This window comes from Pseudorasbora parva, chromosome 19 (genome assembly GCF_024679245.1).
Source record: "Pseudorasbora parva isolate DD20220531a chromosome 19, ASM2467924v1, whole genome shotgun sequence".
NCBI classification, from domain to species: Eukaryota; Metazoa; Chordata; class Actinopteri; order Cypriniformes; family Gobionidae; genus Pseudorasbora; species Pseudorasbora parva.
This window is the reverse complement of record NC_090190.1, coordinates 10686254-10707510: the sequence shown is the minus strand read 5'-3', so window position 1 is coordinate 10707510 and position 21257 is coordinate 10686254. Positions and strand designations below refer to the sequence as shown.

General features: G+C 37.4%; 1 protein-coding gene across 1 annotated transcript in view; it reads left to right on the top strand.

Annotated features, from left to right (window-relative positions):
- Positions 1 to 19123, top strand: part of gabbr2 (gamma-aminobutyric acid (GABA) B receptor, 2) — a 256879-nt gene extending 237756 nt beyond the window's left edge. The window contains exons 14-19 of the mRNA XM_067424828.1: positions 2363 to 2473; positions 4615 to 4839; positions 5114 to 5296; positions 11056 to 11185; positions 11451 to 11565; positions 15144 to 19123. Coding sequence (XP_067280929.1) covers positions 2363 to 2473; positions 4615 to 4839; positions 5114 to 5296; positions 11056 to 11185; positions 11451 to 11565; positions 15144 to 15309 — 930 coding nt within the window. The 3' untranslated portion in view covers positions 15310 to 19123. The remainder of the gene's footprint in view (positions 1 to 2362; positions 2474 to 4614; positions 4840 to 5113; positions 5297 to 11055; positions 11186 to 11450; positions 11566 to 15143) is intronic.
- Positions 19124 to 21257: the final 2134 nt, after the last annotated feature.

Genomic DNA, 21257 nt, shown 5'->3' with positions numbered 1-21257 from the left:
AATTTCCGCAGACTATATATCATCAGCAGTTCCTTTCTGATCTGTTCGCTTGCTGAGTTTAAAAATTGTCTGACAGTGTGACTTCTAGGATTCATCACATCATGGAATATGTCGTTTATAAATAGAACTTCTTGTGTTAGCTGGCCCACTTTACTCGCACCATCACTTTGTAAAGATCTTCTGAGCTGTGAACTCCTTAATGCCAAATGCAAATCACGCAGATAGAGCCACACAAGAGGAGGATGAAAGCTGGGGGTGTTACGTTTTATGACTAAACTGGGAAAAATCTGCAAGACTTAGGAATACGTTTGGAGGTTGGATCCCTGTCTATCTTTGTGTCCGGGTTGTTGCATGGCAAGCTTAAGGTTTTTCAAACTGGGGCAGCAGAAAGTGGGTTAGAGCTTGGCTACTTTTGGACTTTGAGGGGAACTCAGTTGAGATCTTTTCGCTTTTGCAGACCTCCTTCATGAGCCCGGTCCTGACCTGTCTTGCATATCAGGACTGTAAATATCTTGATCAATATCAAGTGATCCCATAAAGAGTTATCGTTAATCGTTAACTCTCAAGTGGCATCCTATAGAGGTGACTATATTATTGTTGCTATCTCTGTGAAAGTCCATTAAGGTTGGTCTCCCATGGGAGATTAAATGATCCCAGTTCCTGTAATGCCTTTCCGGCATAGTATTGGTACTCAATGCAAATGCACTTTTGTAAATTCACTTCTAAATCTAAATGCAAATCTACTTAAAGGGGGGGTGAAATGCTGTTTCATGCATACTGATCTTTTTACACTGTTAAAGACATGGAATCCCATACTAAACATGGACAAAGTTTCAAAAGTTAAGGTGGACGTTTGATGGGAGTATTTCTTTGTCAAAAATACTACTTCCGGTTAGTCATAAGTTTCGGCAAGTTTTTTGCGATCATGCGTCCCCATTGACGTTAGTGGGGGCGGAATTTCCTTGTATGGGCCTTACGGACAATTCTACCGGAAGTGTGTGAGAGAGAGAGAGGGAGAGAGAGAGAGGGAGAGAGCGAAAGCAACAGGCTATGCCCATCAAAGCGCTCGTAGGCTGCGCTGCACAGGTAATGTGCACAATTAACAATGACATCAAAAAGTGCGTTTTTGGTTGCCAGACCAAGACAGTCCTGCACAGATTCCCCCAAAACCCCGCGGTAAGGCAACAGTGGATGTAATTTGCTTTTCCGGATCAGCAACTGAGTTGCGCGAATGTTTATATCTGTTCGCTGCATTTCGGTGCCGACTGTTTCATAAACATGGCCCAGCATGACGCCGGATTTTCCAATAGCCTAATGCTGAAGGATGGAGCAGTCCCAACGTTAGAACCGCGGGCGGTGAGTTAGACTGCTTCAAATGTCTGTGTCTATGCTCATCAAGTAGCCCAAACATGATCACGTATAGTTACTATATATATTACTATATATAGAAATTGATCAATGGAGCATGCGATGTGTAGTGCGTGTACATTTGTTTAGCTGGCCACTATATGTGTAACTTTATGTTTGTGTATTGTAAAAGCACTCAACAATACACAAAGAGGGGGGAAATATGTTGAACTAAATAAGCACGCTTCTTCATTCAAATGCGCTACTATTCCGTGTCTATCTATGTAAACACTAACTTAACCTGTCTACACAAACCACGCGTAAACACACAAACACACGTGCACAACTGCACTTCCCACATGTACACCTTCAAAGACAAAAATACGACGATATAATTCAAGTATAAATATGTAAATAACACAAGCCGCTAAGCATATTATATAGTTAGTGTATATCGTACCACATAGAGACGTCCTGCTCTAGTCGTTTTTGCTGATGCTCCTGTTCAACTGCAGCCTCTGGGTCTGATTCCGGATCATAGATGTATGGCTGTATCTGATTAAAAGCCATATTTTTATTTTGAATAAAGTTTTTTCCCCGCTGTTAGGGATGACAGCTTTACGACGCACTCGACGCACTCTACACAATAGCAGCAGCGAGCACACGTCATTATTTAGCTCCGCTCACACGACACGCCCCCACCCGCTCGGCTTTTTTCGGAAAGACTCGGAACAGCGCATCTTTCTTATATAATTATAAAAAAAATAAAGACTTTTCGGAGATATGCAGGATGCAATGCTACTCTATAGGTACTCAAGATTGACATGACACTGACTGAAACTGAGTGTTTCAGCCCCCCTTTAATAAATGTACTTAGTCAACCTTCATATTAACGCATTTAAAGTAAAAGGCAAATAAGCCTGGGCTCAGTATTTTGTTATTGTTGTAAGTGACAAAGGTGTTTTTTAAGCCAGGATTATTTCCACTCATTGGTTTCCACACTGTGTCTCCACAGGCGGATCCTCAGGGACGAGACATCGCAATCCGGCCCTTCCTGGAGCACTGCGAGAACACGCACATGACCATTTGGCTGGGGATTGTCTATGCCTACAAAGGGCTCCTTATGGTGAGTGAGAACATTCTAGAGAGCATCAACATGATCGCCATCTGCTCCCGCAGACAACAGAGTCTGAATATTCTGCCACTTCCTTCTACATTTGGGAAATTATAATACATACCTCACTGTCATGAAAATGCATTTGCAACACTAGATTCACTTGTGTTACAACAAGAAATACAAATGCATACAGTTATCTAAGGTTCATGATCCATCAATAGACAATATTATAATAGTTTTAAAAACAAATTAGAGTACTTGGATATTTATTAGGAAACAATATTGTCTTTTATCAAATTGCTGATACTTTATGAAAGCTAAAAAAAAAGAAGCCATTTGAGGTCTACAATCTACATAACTATGATTTTACCCCTGGTTATGGGGGGGTTAGGTTTAAGAACAGCTCTTACAGTGATTAAATCAACACACCCCCATTATTGCTTTATTATCAGTCTTTGTTTACACTGAATCAAAGTCTACAGCCAAAACTTGCTGTAAACTATTGGTTCTCAAATAGGGGGCCTCTGCAAAGGAGTGCAAGATTGCTTAAATAGTTTTAAAATAACGTAAATACATATTACATTTCTTTTTTAAATTGATTTCTTCAACAACTGTCATTTTATTTAAGAGTCCCAGGGTCTTCCCAGAGAATTTTGAGAAAGTGTGGAGAAAGTAGGAATTAATAAAATGCTATAAAGTATTGGGCAATTTTATAATTAAAATAAATTTCTAGTAATGTCAAGCTCTAAATATTGTATTGTGTAGAAAATGCAATTTATTATTTGGGGGAAAAAATCTGTGAAAATGCAAACTTTGGAGAACTTTCAGTTACTGAAAATGAACATTACTATATATTTCACTTCTAAGTTTTTTATTTGAAAGAAAGAAAGAAAGAAAGAAAGAAAGAAAGAAAGAAAGAAAGAAAGAAAGAAAGAAAGAAAGAAAGAAAGAAAGAAAAGAAAATTAGCAACTTTGATATTACAAAAGAAATACTACAAGTATATTGATGGGCCTTCAAATATTGTGTTTTAAAAAAATGGAGTCAAAAAGGTTGAGAGAAACAGCTTTAAACTTTTAACATTGTTCTTATGCTTCCTTACAAGCACTGGTATTTCCTTTCGGAAAAGCATATCCAGTGAACTCACTGACTGCATTTTGATACATTGTACCCCTAGGAGGAGATATAATATGAGCAAGATTGCTCTTCCCAATCAACCTCACTTTAGATTACTGGTAAGGTGCCCCAGGAACCAAAATGCCCCCAGTCAGTTAATTGCCCATAGCACAGACCATTATCTCTGAGTCAATGGTGGCAACATCCTCAAATAAAAATCTGCCCTTTGACTCACTTTGTGCTCTGTGGAAATGATTTGTCCTCTTGTTCTTGCTGCTGTAATAGCGGCAGGTGGTTCAGTTGACTGGCAGGCCATTACCTCTGTTTTTACCCTGCCCTACAGTAGACGATCCATGTCAAAGTTCAGCTGTGGACCACAGAGTATCTCGTCCTGTCTCTTTCATCCCTCTAAAAACTATAGGTGTAGATTTGAGGAGAGGCAAAGGTGTTAATGTTAAATTGAAGCCAAAAGGTATTAGAATCATTAAATCATAACAGCGGACAAGTTAAAATGCCATCACACTCACATTCTCTTATATGTGACATTTCGGAAAACTTCCTCTACCTTCCTCTTGTGACGTTTGAAAACCTGCTGCTAAATCAGCACGGCTTCACTTACACCTGACGCGTTCCAGTAAAACTAAAGAAGGAAGAGAAAATGAGAGGGTGAACAAGATTGAGACGTGCTGCGATTGGATTAGGATTGAATAGGTTTGAGGCAAGTGGGTGCAGAATCAAATCTCGGAGTGTGCGTCATTAAGTTAGCTGAGTCATATTCACAGAATTCACTCTCGTCTCACACAAAGGTGCTTTGATTACTGCTCTGACTTCCTGAGAGTTGGACAGGTGTTGTTAGCTGCCTTTAGAGGCATTAGGGTGCTAAATAAGTCAGACACAGTTCATTCTCAATGGCTTTATGATTCATCACTGTAAACTGAGGGCTGCACACAGTGATGAAGGTGAAAATGTATGTCTTAAAATTTCACTGCTCTTATACCTGTAATAAATAATTCATAGCACTTTTCTCTTTGTCTAGTTGTTTGGGTGTTTTTTGGCTTGGGAGACCAGAAATGTGAGCATCCCAGCCCTGAACGACAGCAAGTACATCGGTATGAGTGTGTATAATGTGGGCATCATGTGTATCATTGGAGCAGCAGTGTCCTTCCTGACCCGAGATCAGCCTAATGTGCAGTTCTGCATCGTGGCGCTGGTCATCATCTTCTGCAGCACCATCACGCTGTGTCTAGTTTTTGTGCCAAAGGTGAGTACTGCAACGTACAGCCTGATCCAGCCCTATGGGGAAAGAATTGTAGAGGTCAGCGAAAGCCACATTCTGGCATTTGATTTGTGCAAATCCCTAGCAAGTTCACCTGAATATAATTGAGAACAGTGCTTACTTTGCATCCCCTGGAGCACCCTGGAAATGAACACAGTGAAGACTACAAAGATTCAGCTCTACCTCTAAACAAATACATCCTAAGAAAAATCGATGCTAAAAGATCTCAACAGCATACCTTGTTCTCTCTCTTTGTTAGTTTGTCACAATGCGAACAAACCCGGATGCTGCCACACAAAACCGGAGGTTAAAGTTCACCCAGAACCAGAAAAAGGAAGATTCCAAGACTTCAACCTCAGTAACCAGTGTTAACCAGGCCAACACTTCCCGCCTGGATGGACTGCAGACAGACAACCACCGCCTCCGAATGAGAATTACAGAGGTAACGGAAGTTTCTCCATCAATTCCTAGAATGAAGTGTACTTTAAACAATAATTAAAATAATGCTAGAAATTACTAATATGCCACTACACAGATAAAAGGGGTCATATTTCTTTCATAATATATTTTTTCCCCCCTAAATTATATATTAATAACAAATGATGTGAAGAAAAATAATAACTAATACAGGTAAACAAAAAAAAATCTATTAAGCAAATCAAAATTCACTGCACTAATATATATAAATATACTAATAAATATACAACAAAATAACACTAATAAAAAAGTATAAATATATATTAAGACTAAATAATTATATTTAAATAATAAATAGATATTTTGGGGAGCAACAGTGTAAAAATAGTGTTTTGTTTTCAATAAATCAATAAATGTTTTCATTACTGAAAGTATTTTACAGTAATTAAATATATGACTGTTATTTTTTAATAAAAAAAAATAAGATGACAAATAAGATGTTATAAATTAAAGGTGGGGTAAGTGCTATCTGGTAACCGTTGTTGGTATTTCAAATCACCAAAACAAACACGCCCCTACCCCCAAAAGGGTCTCACCCCTATTTTGATAGCGCCGCCCCACACATATGTAAACCCAGAGGCATCAACGGCTACGGCAGAATCTCTGTGTATCTAATCCAGGTCAAATATTCAATGAAAAAGTCATCCCTTCTATCACAAAAACACAAACCGTTCTTGTGAACAACTCAATAGTACACGAGCAAGACAGTCCAACTAACGAACATATTACACTATTGACAAGATTAGAGTTACAGCAATCACAAAAACACACACAAACCGTTCTCATGAACAACTGGATAGTACATAAGCACACAGTCCAGCTGACGACATATTACAATTATGACAAGATTAGAGTCATAGCGATCACAAAATCACAAACTGTTCTCATGAACAACTCTATAGCACAAGCCGACAGTCCAACTAACGACATTACAATTATGACAAGATTAGAGATAGCGATCAAACTGTTCTCATGAACAACTCTATAGAACACAAGCACGACAGTCCAGCTAACGACATATTACAATTATGACTGGATAAGGGTTATATAGATCATGAAAAGAGTAAGCAAACATATATTAGGAGTATAGTATCCTACTTGTCGGAGACATTGTGTGAGCTGACGCTTGAAGCACACAGTGATGAGATTTAGATGCTCCATTCGGTGTGGAACTGAACGGGTCTTTATCATCGCTTAAGTGAGACGCAATACGATCGCAAATGGACTAACAAGCAAACATGACACACAAGCATATTTATTTTTATTTCTCCTTTGTTTTACCAGGGTAGTCACATTGAGACAGTAGTCTCTTTTTCAAGTGAGCCCTGGCCAAGAAAAGGCAGCACATAGTTAAAAAAAGACACATAAAAACATAAAAACAGTGATGGACACAACATAAAACATAAATACAATTTACAAGTGAGAATATTCAGGCTGTACACAACAAAAGTCTAGACACATTCACATGTATGATGCAGAATGTCTGCCAGATACGACTTAAAATCAGAGATGGAAATAAACATGTTTAGTTTCAGATTTTTCTGTAGTGCGTTCCAGGTTGATGGAGCATTGTAACGGTATGCTGTTTTACCAAATTCGGAATGAACAGTAGGCACATTAAAAAGTATGCTATTGTTTGACCTGAGGTTATATCTATTGTTTGTTGCCAATGAAAAAACGGATAAATATGATGGTAATAATCCAGTAATTGCTTTATAAATAAAAATCAACCAATTGCGTTTTCTGCGTTTAGACAGTGGTAACCAACCAGATAAGCTGTACAAATTGCAGTGATGTGTACTATAATCAGCTTTTGTTATAAATCGTAGTGCTGAATGGTAGACAGAATCAAGTGAACGCAATACAGACTTTGAGGCATGCATATAGAGAATGTCGCCATAATCCAGAACAGATAAAAATGTGGCTGCTACAAGTTCTTTTCTAGCTTTCAAATTAAAACAAGCCTTATTTCGAAAAAAGAAACCTAGCTTTACTCTAAGTTTCTTTACCACATGCATGACATGAGGATTAAAAGAGATATTTTCATCCAATAAAAAACCTAGATATGTGTAGCATGACACCTTCTCTATTTCCTGTCCCTGTGCGGTTACAATTGGAGGTAGTGATTTTACTTTGAACTTTGAGTGCGTAAACAACATGTATTTGGTTTTTTTAGCATTAAGCACTAACTTTAATTTCCTTAAATTTTCTTGCAAGACTGTGAAAGCCTCCTGCAGTTTTATTAAAGCCTCACATGGAGAGGGTGCAGTGCAATAGATGATGGTGTCATCCGCATAAAGGTGTACATTTGCATTTACACGTTCAGAGATAGAATTTATGTAGACGGTAAACAAAAGTGGCCCTAAGATGGAGCCTTGTGGAACACCGATTGTAATTGCAGCCTTCCCTGATGTAATACCATCACATGTAATACATTGAAATCTCCCTGTAAGATAATTTTTAAACCAACTTACCGCATGTGAGGACACCCCAATTTTACCTAAACATTTTAAAAGAATGCTGTGATCCACTGTATCAAAAGCCTTAGAAAGGTCAATAAACAGTCCTGCGCTTGAGTTTTTGCAATCAATGGCAGACACAATGTCATCAATTACTTTAGTGGCTGCCGTGACGGTGCTGTGCCCCTTTCTGAAGCCTGACTGAAAAGGGGTGAGGATACAATTACAGGTTAAAAACTCTTTTAATTGTTCACTTACTAATTCCTCAAATATCTTAGCCAGTACTGATAATTTAGATATAGGGCGATAATTGTCCAATAGTGTGGTGTCCCCACTTTTAAAAAGAGGTATCACATGTGCTACTTTCCAGGATTCAGGAATAACATTTTGTTCCAAAGACAAATTAAAAATCTGAGCGAGTGGTTTGGCAATAATATCAGCTGCAAGCTTCAGGAGAGATGGATCAAGCCCATCCGGTCCAGCTGACTTTCTACAGTTTACACATTTCAATTTTGACAGGACTATTTTCCTTGTAATTGGCTTAAAAGAGAAAGTGTTAATATTTCTAACATTCAGGACCTCGGTGTCTAAGGGTTGATCTGGCATTGACTTGAAAAGATGCCCAGCAGAGGCAAAGTGCTGATTAAAGGAGTCCACTATCTCTTTTTTATCTGTGATTTGTCTCGAATCAACACTTATTTGCTTTGGTAAACTTGATGATGAGGAGTTAGATTTTAAATATTTAATAGCTTTCCAAAATTTTGCTGGATTATGCAAATTTCTGGTTGTCTCTTCTAGATAAAACTGTGCTTTAGCTTTACGTATCTGTGCTATACATTTGTTTCTTAGGCATCGGAAGCTGGACCAATCGTTTGCTAAGCCAGATTTCCTTGCCCTAGCCCAGGCCAGGTCCCTCTCATGTAGCAGAGAGGATAATGCATCAGAAAACCAAGGGTTATCCCTCCCTTTAACCTTGAACCTCCTTAGAGGTGCATGTTTATTTAAAACTCCCATAAATAAACCCTTAAAATAAGTCCATGCCAAATCAACATCAGGAATGAATGATATTCTATCCCAATCACAATGATACATATCATGAATGAAAGCTTGTTGGTCAAAGGTCTTAAAGTGTCGTTTCTCCACTATTCTTGAAGGTGTTTTCACAGGTTTACAGTTTCTAACTATCCCAATAGCACAGTGATCACTTATGTCATTTGGGAAAATACCAACCTCTGTATATTTATCAGGTCGGTTTACTAAAATAATATCAATTAACGTGGATTTATTAAGATTTTTTGTGTTTGGGCGAGTTGGAGAATTTACTACTTGTGTTAAATTAACAGAATCACAGTAAGCCTTTAAGTCCTTTGAATCATCTTTCATCCAGTCCCAATTTAAATCACCAAGCAGAATTATTTCCTTGTGATTTACAATATCTGTCAGCACAGCTGAGAGTGTTGATAATGTTTCTTTAAGAGCTGACGGGGGCCTATAACAACAAGCAACAATCAAACTGGTAGTTCCTAATTTCAGATCAATAGCCAGCAATTCAAAACATTTTGCGATACTCATAGTCTTCAATAGAGTGGTATGATACTTAGACTTCACGTAAATAACCACACCTCCTCCCTTACTCTTCCTATCCGCACGAAATACATTGTATCCCCTAATCGCAATATCATTATCACTAACAGATTTTTTTAGCCACGTTTCTGATAGAACAAAAATGTCTGCATTTGTCGAATTTGCCCATATCCTAACAAAATCTATCTTTGGCACTAGACTACGGATATTTAAATGTAAAAATTTCAAGCCCGATTTACTAGCGAAAACTCCTAAACATTCAGGCTCGGGTCCTGGGTTTGGCTTAACATTTCCAGCCAGCAGTAACATCAATATAATAAAACGACGTTTCCAAACATGCTTTAATATATCATCTCGTTTGATTTCACATTGCTGAAGACATGATCTTTGTCCAAAATCTATAAAATTGTCTCTAATCAAACGCAAACAAACAAGAGAAAGATAAATATCAGGTTCATGGATGAAAAATTTGGCGCAATACTCCTGTTTTGGAGTATGTGTGTGTAGTGTGTTCTTTGACGAAGTGTATGTAGTGTATCGCAAAGACGTCGTAAAGTCCTCATGATACGCACAGGTTGAACAATTTAAATCCAAAGTAAAAAGTAACAACCAGATTACCTGTAGAGTTCCCATGATGGGGAGCAGCCTAACTCGTCTACGGGAGACCAGGAAGAATTCAGCGGGCAGTTTCGCAGGTATGTCCACAAACGTTTGTAAACGACGGTGTAACTTCGGCTATTGGGTGCTTGTCCATAAGCCTAGCGCGACAATATGGGAATTGTGGTAGGAAAGGGGAAATATGGAATGGGTAAGGGGAAATATGGACTATTGTTTGGACTGAAGTAGGCATCCAGCGCATTTGTAGAGGGTTTTCAACAACCGGAGCCTGGAGCATTTAGCTGCAGGAGGTTTAGATGCTACCCGCAGCCGACGGTAACACAGAGTTTCAAATTGTGTAAAAAACAGACTGGGTATAGGCATAGATCGGGTCCATAAACAGCCAGTTTAAAATAACGTTGAGCAGGACAAACAGGACAGAGACGAGAGAGAAGAGAGACATGCTGCCATCTTGGAATCTTGGATTTAATTTTTATTAGTTCTTTCTTGGCTAAGCAGCATATATTAGGCTAGTTCTCGGCTAATGTCCGTCATGTGTGACTCGTGTGTTTTTTGAATAATGACGTGCACAGAGCGAGAGCGAGCGCTCTTCTCACCATCAATAGTCGACACGCCCCTTACCTGCTGATTGGCTACACGTTTAGTATTCCACTCGGCCCGTGTCCTTTTTCTAAAACGGTTTTGTAATAAGACTTACCCCACCTTTAAATTACTGGTAGCTCTTTACAATAAGTTTTCATTTGTTAACATTAGCTAACGTTAACTGCATTAGTTAACATGAACTAATAATAAAAACATTTACAAAGCATTTTTTTTTAATCTTAAATATTGTAAATTTCAACAGTTACTAATACATTATTAAATCAAATGTTTTATCTGTTAATATTATTTTACAGACTCAAGCTAACATGAATTAACAATTAAGTACTATGTATTTTTCTTATCTAATTTTAACAAATATGAATAAATACTATAACAAATATATTTATCTTTATTAGTAAATGTATTACTAATGGGACCTTATTATAAAGTGCTACCAAATTTTTTCAAATTTGTGTTACAGCTGGATAAGGAACTGGAAGAGGTTACCATGCAACTCCAGGACACTCCAGAAAAGACTCCATACATTAAACAAAACCACTACCAAGATGTCAACAATATCCTGAGCATACGCAACTTCACTGACGGCAAAGGTAAAAGAAGTGGATATCAAACCTCGTGTTCCTCACCTGTCGATCACACACAACTGTCAGGCATGACACATTTCAGTATGTGTGACTCTTTCCCTCTGTTACTGTCTCCCAGAGAAAAAGAACAATTTATTGGAGTGTCATACATTTTTCACCCCTATACATGTCAACCTGAATTGTGATAAGGTGCAAGTTCTGACTCAGCTGAATTCACAACTGACATCCTGATGGAAAGGCAGCATTCTGAACATCATGCCTTTGCTTTCAGATGGAGAGAAATCTCTAAAGAACCACTTAGAGCAGAAACCCCAGGCTCAGTGGGGATCTATGGATCCATCTAGGATAAGCAGAGGTCCACTAGAAGACATCAACTCACCAGAACAGTGAGTTTATACACCGCCATGCACCATACACCCAAAAAGTGTCTGGATATACATAGAAATCTATGAACAAATAAACTGAGCATTTCCAGTAGGGAATTCCAATATTCTAAATATCAGTCCAAGTTGTTATTACAATATTAGGATATAAGCTGACTTTCCAGATATTTGACAAAAGATTTGTTAGACAAGGACAGTATTAAGACAAAAGTATTAATTTTGTACACTTTGTTAAATATTTTGCTATTATAAGTCTATGATTTTCCAAATCGTTTTTGGTGACACTATCCACCTTATTTTTCAACACTAAAGTAAGCTTTTTCTTCTGATTTACTAGCCACTATAGGTACATAAATAGAGGAATAACAAAGCTCAGTAAATGGAAAAAATATTAGTGCCACAAACCAGTGTGTTTATGATTACAATAATATATTAAAATAATATTTTAACAAATACCATATTTTTGCACAGTACTACAATAATCTGGAAGCGAATGACATCGGAAGCCTTGTACCAATGGCCACACCCACTCTTGCTTTAAGAACAGATACAACATACATTGTTGTATAGACTCATTTATAGGGAGGTAAGCAATAATACAGAGATCAGGTAGAAAAATATATAAATGAAAGCAAGTAGAGGTTTGGGGAGGGGGGGGGGGGGTGGTTACATAACCTGTGATTTCTAGTGAGAGCTGAAGGCACTGGACCCTGAAAATAGACAGGAGAGTAGAATTAGAGAACTACTGGCCGTCCCGGCACATGAATGTTTGATCGCACAGAGGAGGGATTGTCACTGTTCATCAAACACACATACACACTCTCACTCACACATAGTCTCACATCTTACCCCAGTTGCTGATGATGTCTTGACCTTGCAAAATAACATCACCTCTGCCATGGGAATAAGCAGTAATTTATTGTGCCTGTTCTCCGTGTCTGCAGTAAAGAATAAACAAATAGATATTTAGTTTAATAGCACTGGCACAAAGAGTTTTTTTTTTAAATGTTTTGTTTTGCGAGTGAACCGGCAACATCTGACTAATCAATGTTAATTATATCTAAACACAGAAGACATTTTCCTTAATAGATGTATGAAATTAATATTTAATTGAAAGTAATAACTCAAAGAGACTCCAATCATAAAACCAATCATAAAAGGTGTGGTGTGTGCACTTATAACTGCTATTTGGCTTCTGTAATTGATTTCAATGGCTTCAGCCTCTTGGGGTGTAGTCTGAATCTAACACCGAGACACAGGTATGACTTTATATCAGGTGATCCACTCATCCAGGAACATACTGGATTGATGACACCACAAGAATGAGCACAGTCCCAAATCCTTCATCCTGACTATCCTGAGACAAGGAAAAATGTAATCCATTTTCATGTGCCCACTAAAAAAAAAAAATAAAAATATATGTTTAAAGCGTAAATGTTTAGAGGACATTACTTACATTGCAATTTTGGTTATGGTTGCTTACATTGCAATTTTTTAGTTTTTTTGCGGCAAGGACAGATTAAAAGTATCAAAAGTGAGAGTAAAGACATTTATAATGTTGTAATAGATATTATACATATTGTAATTATAATAAACTATTTCTATTTTTTTAAATATTAGGAATGAAAACTGTTTTAAACAAGACTATTTCTAAGGGATCGTGTGACACTAAAGACTGGAGTAATGGCTGTTTTCAATTCACCTTTAATATCACAGGAATAAATTACATTTTAAAAACTTTTTGTAAAAATATTTTACTTTACGGTTTTTACTGTAGAAAAATCCTTTTAGACATGTAAAAAATATTTAGAGGTTAAAAAAAAAAAAACTAATATCCAGACGGTCCAGATGGTGTAGCAGGGTATCTACAGGTTTCACCAAGTCAAATTTAAGACTTTTTAAGACCATTATGAATGAAATTTAAGACCTTTATCACGCAATAAAAAAATTCCCACCAGGAAATATATGTATATAAGAGATTAATATATATATATATATATATATATATATATATATATATATATATATATATATATATATATATATATATATTTATACACACACACACACACACACACACACACACACACACACACACACATATATATAGACATACATCATTTGTTATACTTATCAGATCAAAATGACTGATTTTGTAAAGGTTACTTCCAGAAACCAGAAATTTGCTAAATATTTGCATGCTTTTTTTATTTTTATTTTTTATTTATTTTTTATAATTAGGATGCCCAATATACCATTTCATTATGTTATATGCCCTATAGTCACACATGGCAAAAAAAAAAAAAAAAAAATATTAATCTTGTTTGATGCTTGTTACAAAAAAAGGTGTGCTATGCTATCAAGCTTCAACATGATCGCTTAGGGTGGGAAATATGACCAAAAAGTAAACCACTGCAATAAGCATTTGCTTAATGTAGGTAAATAAATTAGTAATTAAAAGTAATTAAGTAATCAAGTAAATGGTCAGTAAAAAACAAACAAAAAAACAAATGACAATAGGACAAATAAACATAACTAACAGTCCTTTAAGGTTGGACTGTTTTTTCCCTGTTGTTGTTTGTTCAACATTAACACATAGGAGCGTTTATAGGCTATGCTAATGGTAGCCTACTGGAAGAACTGGAGAAGTGTTAGTTGAAGGATAAAATCTGTTTTAGTGAATGTGGTACAATGCGAAAGAGACTATTAACAGAAACGCTGATTGTCTGCCATATAAGACGCATGTTGGTCTCATTTATATTTAAAATAAATTGGTCTCAAAATACTTAGCAAAATAGCTCCCTTGTCATCATGATATATTATTGAACTATATGCCTATATTAGAAATAACTAAACATGTTAAATTTTTACCTCAGTATGTTTCTTCTGTGAATTTTTTGTTTGCCGTTGCGCTCCTTTTATTTCTCGATGAAAGTTTCTCACTAACAACTCACACTCGCGAGCCTCAACAGCGCAACCCTGATACCAGTAATAAACTCATCGCTGAACTGCTTTATGTTATAAAATCAGAAGAATCATTCGGGATATGATACTCCCATTTGTGTAAACTGGCACGAACCCATATAAGTTGGTTAGTTGAGGCTGGTCAGCAAACGTTAGCTGTACTGTGACTGGATTCTGCCACCGCACTTCTCTCTGATGACGACACATCACTAACACTACAGCGGGGAAATCTGCGGTTTGTCCGATGATAACAGTCATGGTGTCTGTTAGACTGGGAAAAAAAATATTGGTAATGTGACCAAAAATATTTAAGACCCATCAAATCTGAATTTAAGACATTTTAAGACTTTTTAAGGCCTTTTTTAGAGAACCTTATTTTAGACTTTTTAAGGACCTGTGGACACCCTGTGTAGTTTATGGCATTTACCAGCAGGTACTACAGGGGTGAAGCTAACTAGCTAACAGTTTACTTGGCAAATTCACTGCTGCAAGAGTTCTTCCTTACTACTGAACATACATTTACTTAAGAGCATTAAAGAAATTACAGAGCATTACCCAGGAATTCCGTATTTTATTGTATAATAACCTTTTTTCGTCTGTGTGCTTTGTGTTCACAGCATACAGCGCAGGCTGTCCCTGCAGCTGCCTATCCTGCATCACGCTTATCTACCCTCCATAGGAGGGGTGGACGCGAGCTGCAGCAGTCCCACGAGCAGCCCGACCTCTAGCCCGCGCCACAGACACATGCCCCCCTCCTACAGGGTTATGGTGTCCGGCCTGTGAGCCTTACCACTGCCCTGCACTTCACTCCGAGGAAGCGATCAGCTTTTTTTAAAGACAGACTGAGCAATATCAGCAGTTAACAGAAGCGTGCGAGCAACCCGGGGTGGGGGGTTCAACTCTTCATCCATCTGTGACTCCCCCCCCCCTTCCACCATCCATGGCCACATCAGAGCAGAACTGATCTTTCAGGCTAGGAGGGAGGTGACCGGAGGTTCTCACACAGCAACCCAACCCAGACTCCCACAATCTATGTCCCGTCACCTCCCGTTCCTAACTCGATGGACTCAACGTCCCACACACCCCCCCACCCCAAACAGCAGCGTGGATCAACAGAGGAGAGGAGCTGTAGCCTTAGCTGCTAAAAAAGAGATGCTTCCGCCGGCAGCCTTTCTACAAAATACGTGCACATTGGTTCTGCTGAAACTTGCGGGAAAGTGGCAGCGGAAGTGACCGAGGACGACTCCTCTTTATTCAACACGTCAACAGCCATGTAAATACCATATTTGAACTTCAAAGTGAGCTTTGAATATGCTGTGAAATGAATTATTCTGATGAGGCCTGGGGCTCCGTAGAACTTTACAAACAGTCGACCAACCAGGAACAGACACATACGACGTTGCAAACCAGTCTGAATTTGTTGTATTGCTTCAGTGTCCCAATGGTGTGAAAAAGTGGTTAATGATACATAAGACTATTAGTGTCTCGATTTTTTGCTAAAGATAACAAGGAAGTGTTTTAGGACCACCTGTTCTCACCTGGATAGAATGTGTACCACACATAGTTTTTCTTCAAAAACAGCTCGCATCATGTAAGCCTGTCCTGGTAACAGAGCATCGAAAGTACCACTTTGGTTAATCGCAAGTAGTTTCACATTAGAAGTTGGTTCAGCTGAAAGGGATATGAGAGACAAAAGCGGCAATTTTAGAGAGTCAGTCTTCCATTACAGCCAAGCAAGTCGATCCTGCATACCGGGACTGAAACAAGCAGATGCAGCCCCATGCTTCGGATGTACAATAGCCGTCATGTGACCGGCTGTGACAGAACAAGAAGACTCACAAATTGCGATAATAACAGAGAAGTGGTTCTCCATGCAGAGCAAAACCAAAATATCCTCACAGAAAGCTGCGAGGTTACACAAAAGAAGCGGTCCACACAGCAAGACAGAAGAACGATATTGTATTAAACAGCAGGACTGAAAAATTAGCACAAGTGTAATTAACTTAATAAGTCGAGTCACGTAAGAACAAAGCCTCGTTTTGACTTTCTGGTGCAGTCTCTCAGTTTACCCTCCCTCTGTTTATTTCTTGTTTTGTTTCTTTTGGTTGAAGAAAAAAACCCAACATGTGTGAATCCTCTACTACGGTTGTAGCTTGGGCTAAAAGGGCTCGGGTTGAGGGCGTGCGGGTGCCGGGCTGTTCCAGGGGAGAAGTGTTGGAGTTCCGGCCCAGTCGCAGAGTGACATTGTGAAAAACATCACCTAGCTCTTGGCAACAGTGAAATTACCTCATAGTTGCTATAGAAATGTTACTGTGTGCAGTGAACTTTGCACAATGTCTTGCAGAGATAGGGAGCATCAGCAAGAGCTGGTGTCGTAAATGTAATCAAAATATGAATTATCGGAAATAAGCTACGTATCATTCATATCAAAGGCAAGAGTTTGTTTCGGCTGATATCTCACCGTCGGTGTCTTGGTTTTAGTTTCTGTCAGATTTGTTACTGTACGTGTGTGCCTGTCGTCTTACGGGAGCCTAATGGACCGAATCGCGTCGACCGGATGACGAAAACAGTGACATCACATATAGTCAAAGCATTGAGAATTTCTTTAACTTGTGACTTCCTTCTGTGTGGCTGTTATCTGATAATAACGAAACATTCATAGGTATTTATTGTCTCAACTTTTCAGGGGAAAAAGAGGAGACTGAAAGAACAACAGTGGTTGTCATACCTCACGCTCACTAATGTCACGATGACAAAGACCTTTAAATACCACAACACAGATACGCAAAAATCCCACAACGCCACGGGAGCTTGTCTTAGTATGACGGCCACGACCTAGACTGACGATTCTAATACACAATGAGTTTTTCAGTACACGGAGGGGATCGTCTACATTTTGACTTAACTTTTGCAGCACATGACTAAGACTATTTCATTCTAACAATCAGCTCTTATTTCCAAGTTCATTTCAACATTGTGGTTTGTTCTTCAACGTCTTTCTAATATGTGGTTTGGTACGTTCAACAGTCATTATCCCACTATATGAAACATCTTTGGCACATGTGAACATCACATTTAATGTTCTATATTAGAGAATAAACTAAAACATCAACTACGAGAGAATAGTGTACACTGGACGTTGAAAAAAAAAACAATATATCCAATTTATTATGCTGGCTTTATTCGTTCATTTTTTCTCATTGGCTTTTAACCTCCTGTTAAAATATGTTATGGTAATATTTCACAATAACTTTCATTAGCCTATTAACAAACATATGATGCTTAACAAAACTGCTTAAGGTGTTTTGTAAAATATTCAAACTATTTTAACAGAAGGGTGGAGGGTAATAAGCAACAATGAAGCTCAGTGAATCAGTAGAAGTAAAAGGGCTAGCTCACATTTACATATTTTATTTAATTTTTTTAAACAGTATATGGCATATCTGACATGTATAATTACAGGATATGGTCAATACTGTTATTACAACCTTTTACAAACAGATTACTAATTAAATGCATAATTTCATACAACCTAATGGGTAGAATCTTGTGCCCAAATCCATTATTCCTATTTGATCTTCAGGCTGCTGGGGCCTCAATTATAAAATGTTGTGTAGAAACTGTCCTACATCATTTGACCATCATTTCTCAAATGTGTACACGCATGATTTAGAAAATGAAAGTACTTCCAGATGTGAAATCTATAAATCGCAAATGTTCTTAAAATTTAGCACAGCTGAATGGTTTCAGATCTGTACCTTGTAAATTGCCTAATCAATGTCATTAACATGTAAAAAAGTCCCAATCCTTTACTTGCGAATGGCGGCCGGCGAGAAATGCTAAGATTTCAAAACGCTGACTCTCTGTTCAGAAGGAAAAGTCAGTTTGGAAGCTTGTTTCTGCCACAGAATTATTATTTTTTTATCATACAATGCTGACTTGCTGATATAAAGCTGCAATCACAAGTCATGTCAGAATTGTGAAATATTTCTTTCTTTTTCTCGCGATTTTAGAGTTTATATCTTGCAATTCTGACATATTTTCTCACAATTCTGTTGTCAGGCTATCACCAGACCCAGCTCAATCTTTTAAGATTGAACATTGGTCTAGGGAGTACGCTCTGTATTTTCTGCTGGAAAGAGGCATGATCAACAGGCATAGTTCAAATGACTCTGTACGCAACTGGATAGTCCTTCAACAAATCAGACCGCAAGAGGCGTGATCAACAGGCATAGTTCAAAGGACTCTGTATGTGTACGCAATTAGATAGTCCTTCAACCACTCGGACCAACAATCCATAGCTTCTCTATCCATCGTGTTAAACCTGCCAATGGCGCGCAAGTGGATAAGCTGGTTTGTGATTGGTCCCCGCAAATGTTATGGAAGCAGGATAGAAGAATGTACAGGTTTTCAGCCTGAGTTGCAGGGCGAAATCAAATCGCCGGCGGATCTTGCTGGGTTTACCCATTCTAGCAATTCTGTCCTTTTTTCTTCACAATTTTCCTCACTGAATTTATAACTTGCAATTGTAAAAACCCATAATTCTGAGGAAGTCAAAATTGTGAAAAACGTACAAAAAAAAGAGTAAAATTTCGGGGGGAAAAAAAACAATTGCTAATTTATAACTGTGACTGTATATCACACAATTTTAAGTTTTTTTAAAAAAGTATGAATTTTTAGGTCATTTTATTATGCATCACAATTTCTTTTAATTTTTATTCCATGGCAAAAACAAGTTTTCATACTTTTCCACGTCAAATAACGTTCTTAATAATATGAATGTTGGTGTGGATTTTAGAGTACACACACCCTAACTTTAAATCTGCGCATCAGCACGTTTTATAAATGAGGACCCGGGTTACTGAGGTTTTCAAGGGTTTAAACCTCCAGGCATAAACAGGAACTTTTTATTCAAATAATTTGAAAAAAAAATCATCCATAAGAGCAACTCAGATATATATTTTAATACTAGTTAAGTGGGATGTTTACAAGTGATCCAGCCAAACATCTGCTCAAGGAGAGGGCATGATTCAGTACTCTAATTTAAAATCATAATGATGACCATAATATTAATTAGTTGAGGCTACAGAAGCCTGATGACATGTAATTATTAAAAAGAGATTATCAAGAGATTCTTATTCAGAGTAATCATATGGTAAAGTATGTATACATAAAGAATGTATTAGATTGATTAAAAAAAGAATTATTTATTTTTTAATCTTTCTTGCATGGTATCCTATGCATACATTATAGATTTAATTTTGCAAATAATTTTACTCAATCATTTCTGACAAATGCACAATTATAATAATTATGAAAGTGGCAATAATTAGCTCATTCTAACTGTATAGATAAGTATATTTACAGTATGTTCTTGATGGTACATTAAGCTGGAAGACAGAATCATATCCAAAATGTTTTACACTACCTGTACTTTTAGTGTATAATTATGACACTAATGTTGACATTGTTCAAGAATATTATCATGAAGATTATGCTTCTAAGAACAACCCTACTACTGTCTGACACTATGAAGTGTACTAAAACAAATATGAAGACATTCATAGCACCATATGAAGACATATGCACCACAAACTGTTCTATTTACAATGGAAAGGTAAGCACTGGTCCATATATGTAAACATGTCATTACCGTTATGGGAAAAGTGAATTTGTGACAGTCTCGTTTTAAAGAAATCACTGGAAAAACACAAAACCTGAATAAAGAGCTTTATATGATTTTATTTGGATATGTTCTATACTGTGGATTCAAAGAAATCACTGTGTGTGTGCATGTGTTTGTGAATCAAGCGAAACACAAGGTTAACCAGCTAACGCGTTGCTTTTGAAAATGCATCATGGTCTATTGAGTGCACATCTGGTTGTTTAGGACCGTCTTGGCAATAACCTTGGAAATGAAGTGAAGAGCTGATTTGTTGGTCACTTAAATCTGTGATGTTACCTAAAAAACTGAAAATGATCTAAGTGTTGTGTTCTTCTAAAGCAAGAAAACACTCATTTGTGCAAGCGGATTCATGAATTTAGTCTACATGATTTGTGAAACTGTTGGGCTGGACTCCATGCGTATTCTGGTGTGAACTGGCCTATCTTTGCATCATGTAACAAACAATAGCAAGGCCTTGTCATCACCCCAGGAGAATGAACAACCACTTCTAATGTATATAATGTAAACAACTTATTTTTTTCTGTAGAGGTACAATACAATGATAGTGGGGGGTGTTACAAATGACGTTAAAAAGACAGAATGTTAGCAGTGAGCGTGTATGTCTGTTTGCCACTGTGTGAAAACGTGCTGTCTACAAGTTTACACATCGCTATACAAACTATTTATTCTGTGCTGGAAGACTTACCGCTTTTTTTTTTTTTTTTGTCCTTTTGCTTTATTTATTTTGTATTTTATTTTTTATTTGTCATCTCTTTTGAGTTCACAAAACTCATCACTGCCCATCAAGAACAACAACAACAAAAAAAAAAAAAAAAAAAGGAACTCCACAAATCTGTTGTTTTGTTTTTCTATACAGTGCTTTTTGGAAGTGTACACTTGTGTGCTCCACTGCTGTACTGTCCCGTGTGTTTGCACTGGCACACACACAGGAGCTCTTGAACAAATCAAAGTGGATGTGTTCATTTCATATTTCTTGTACCCTTAAACTGCATGGAAATCATAACATTTTTAATAAATTATTGCAAAAAAAATGTTTTATTAATAA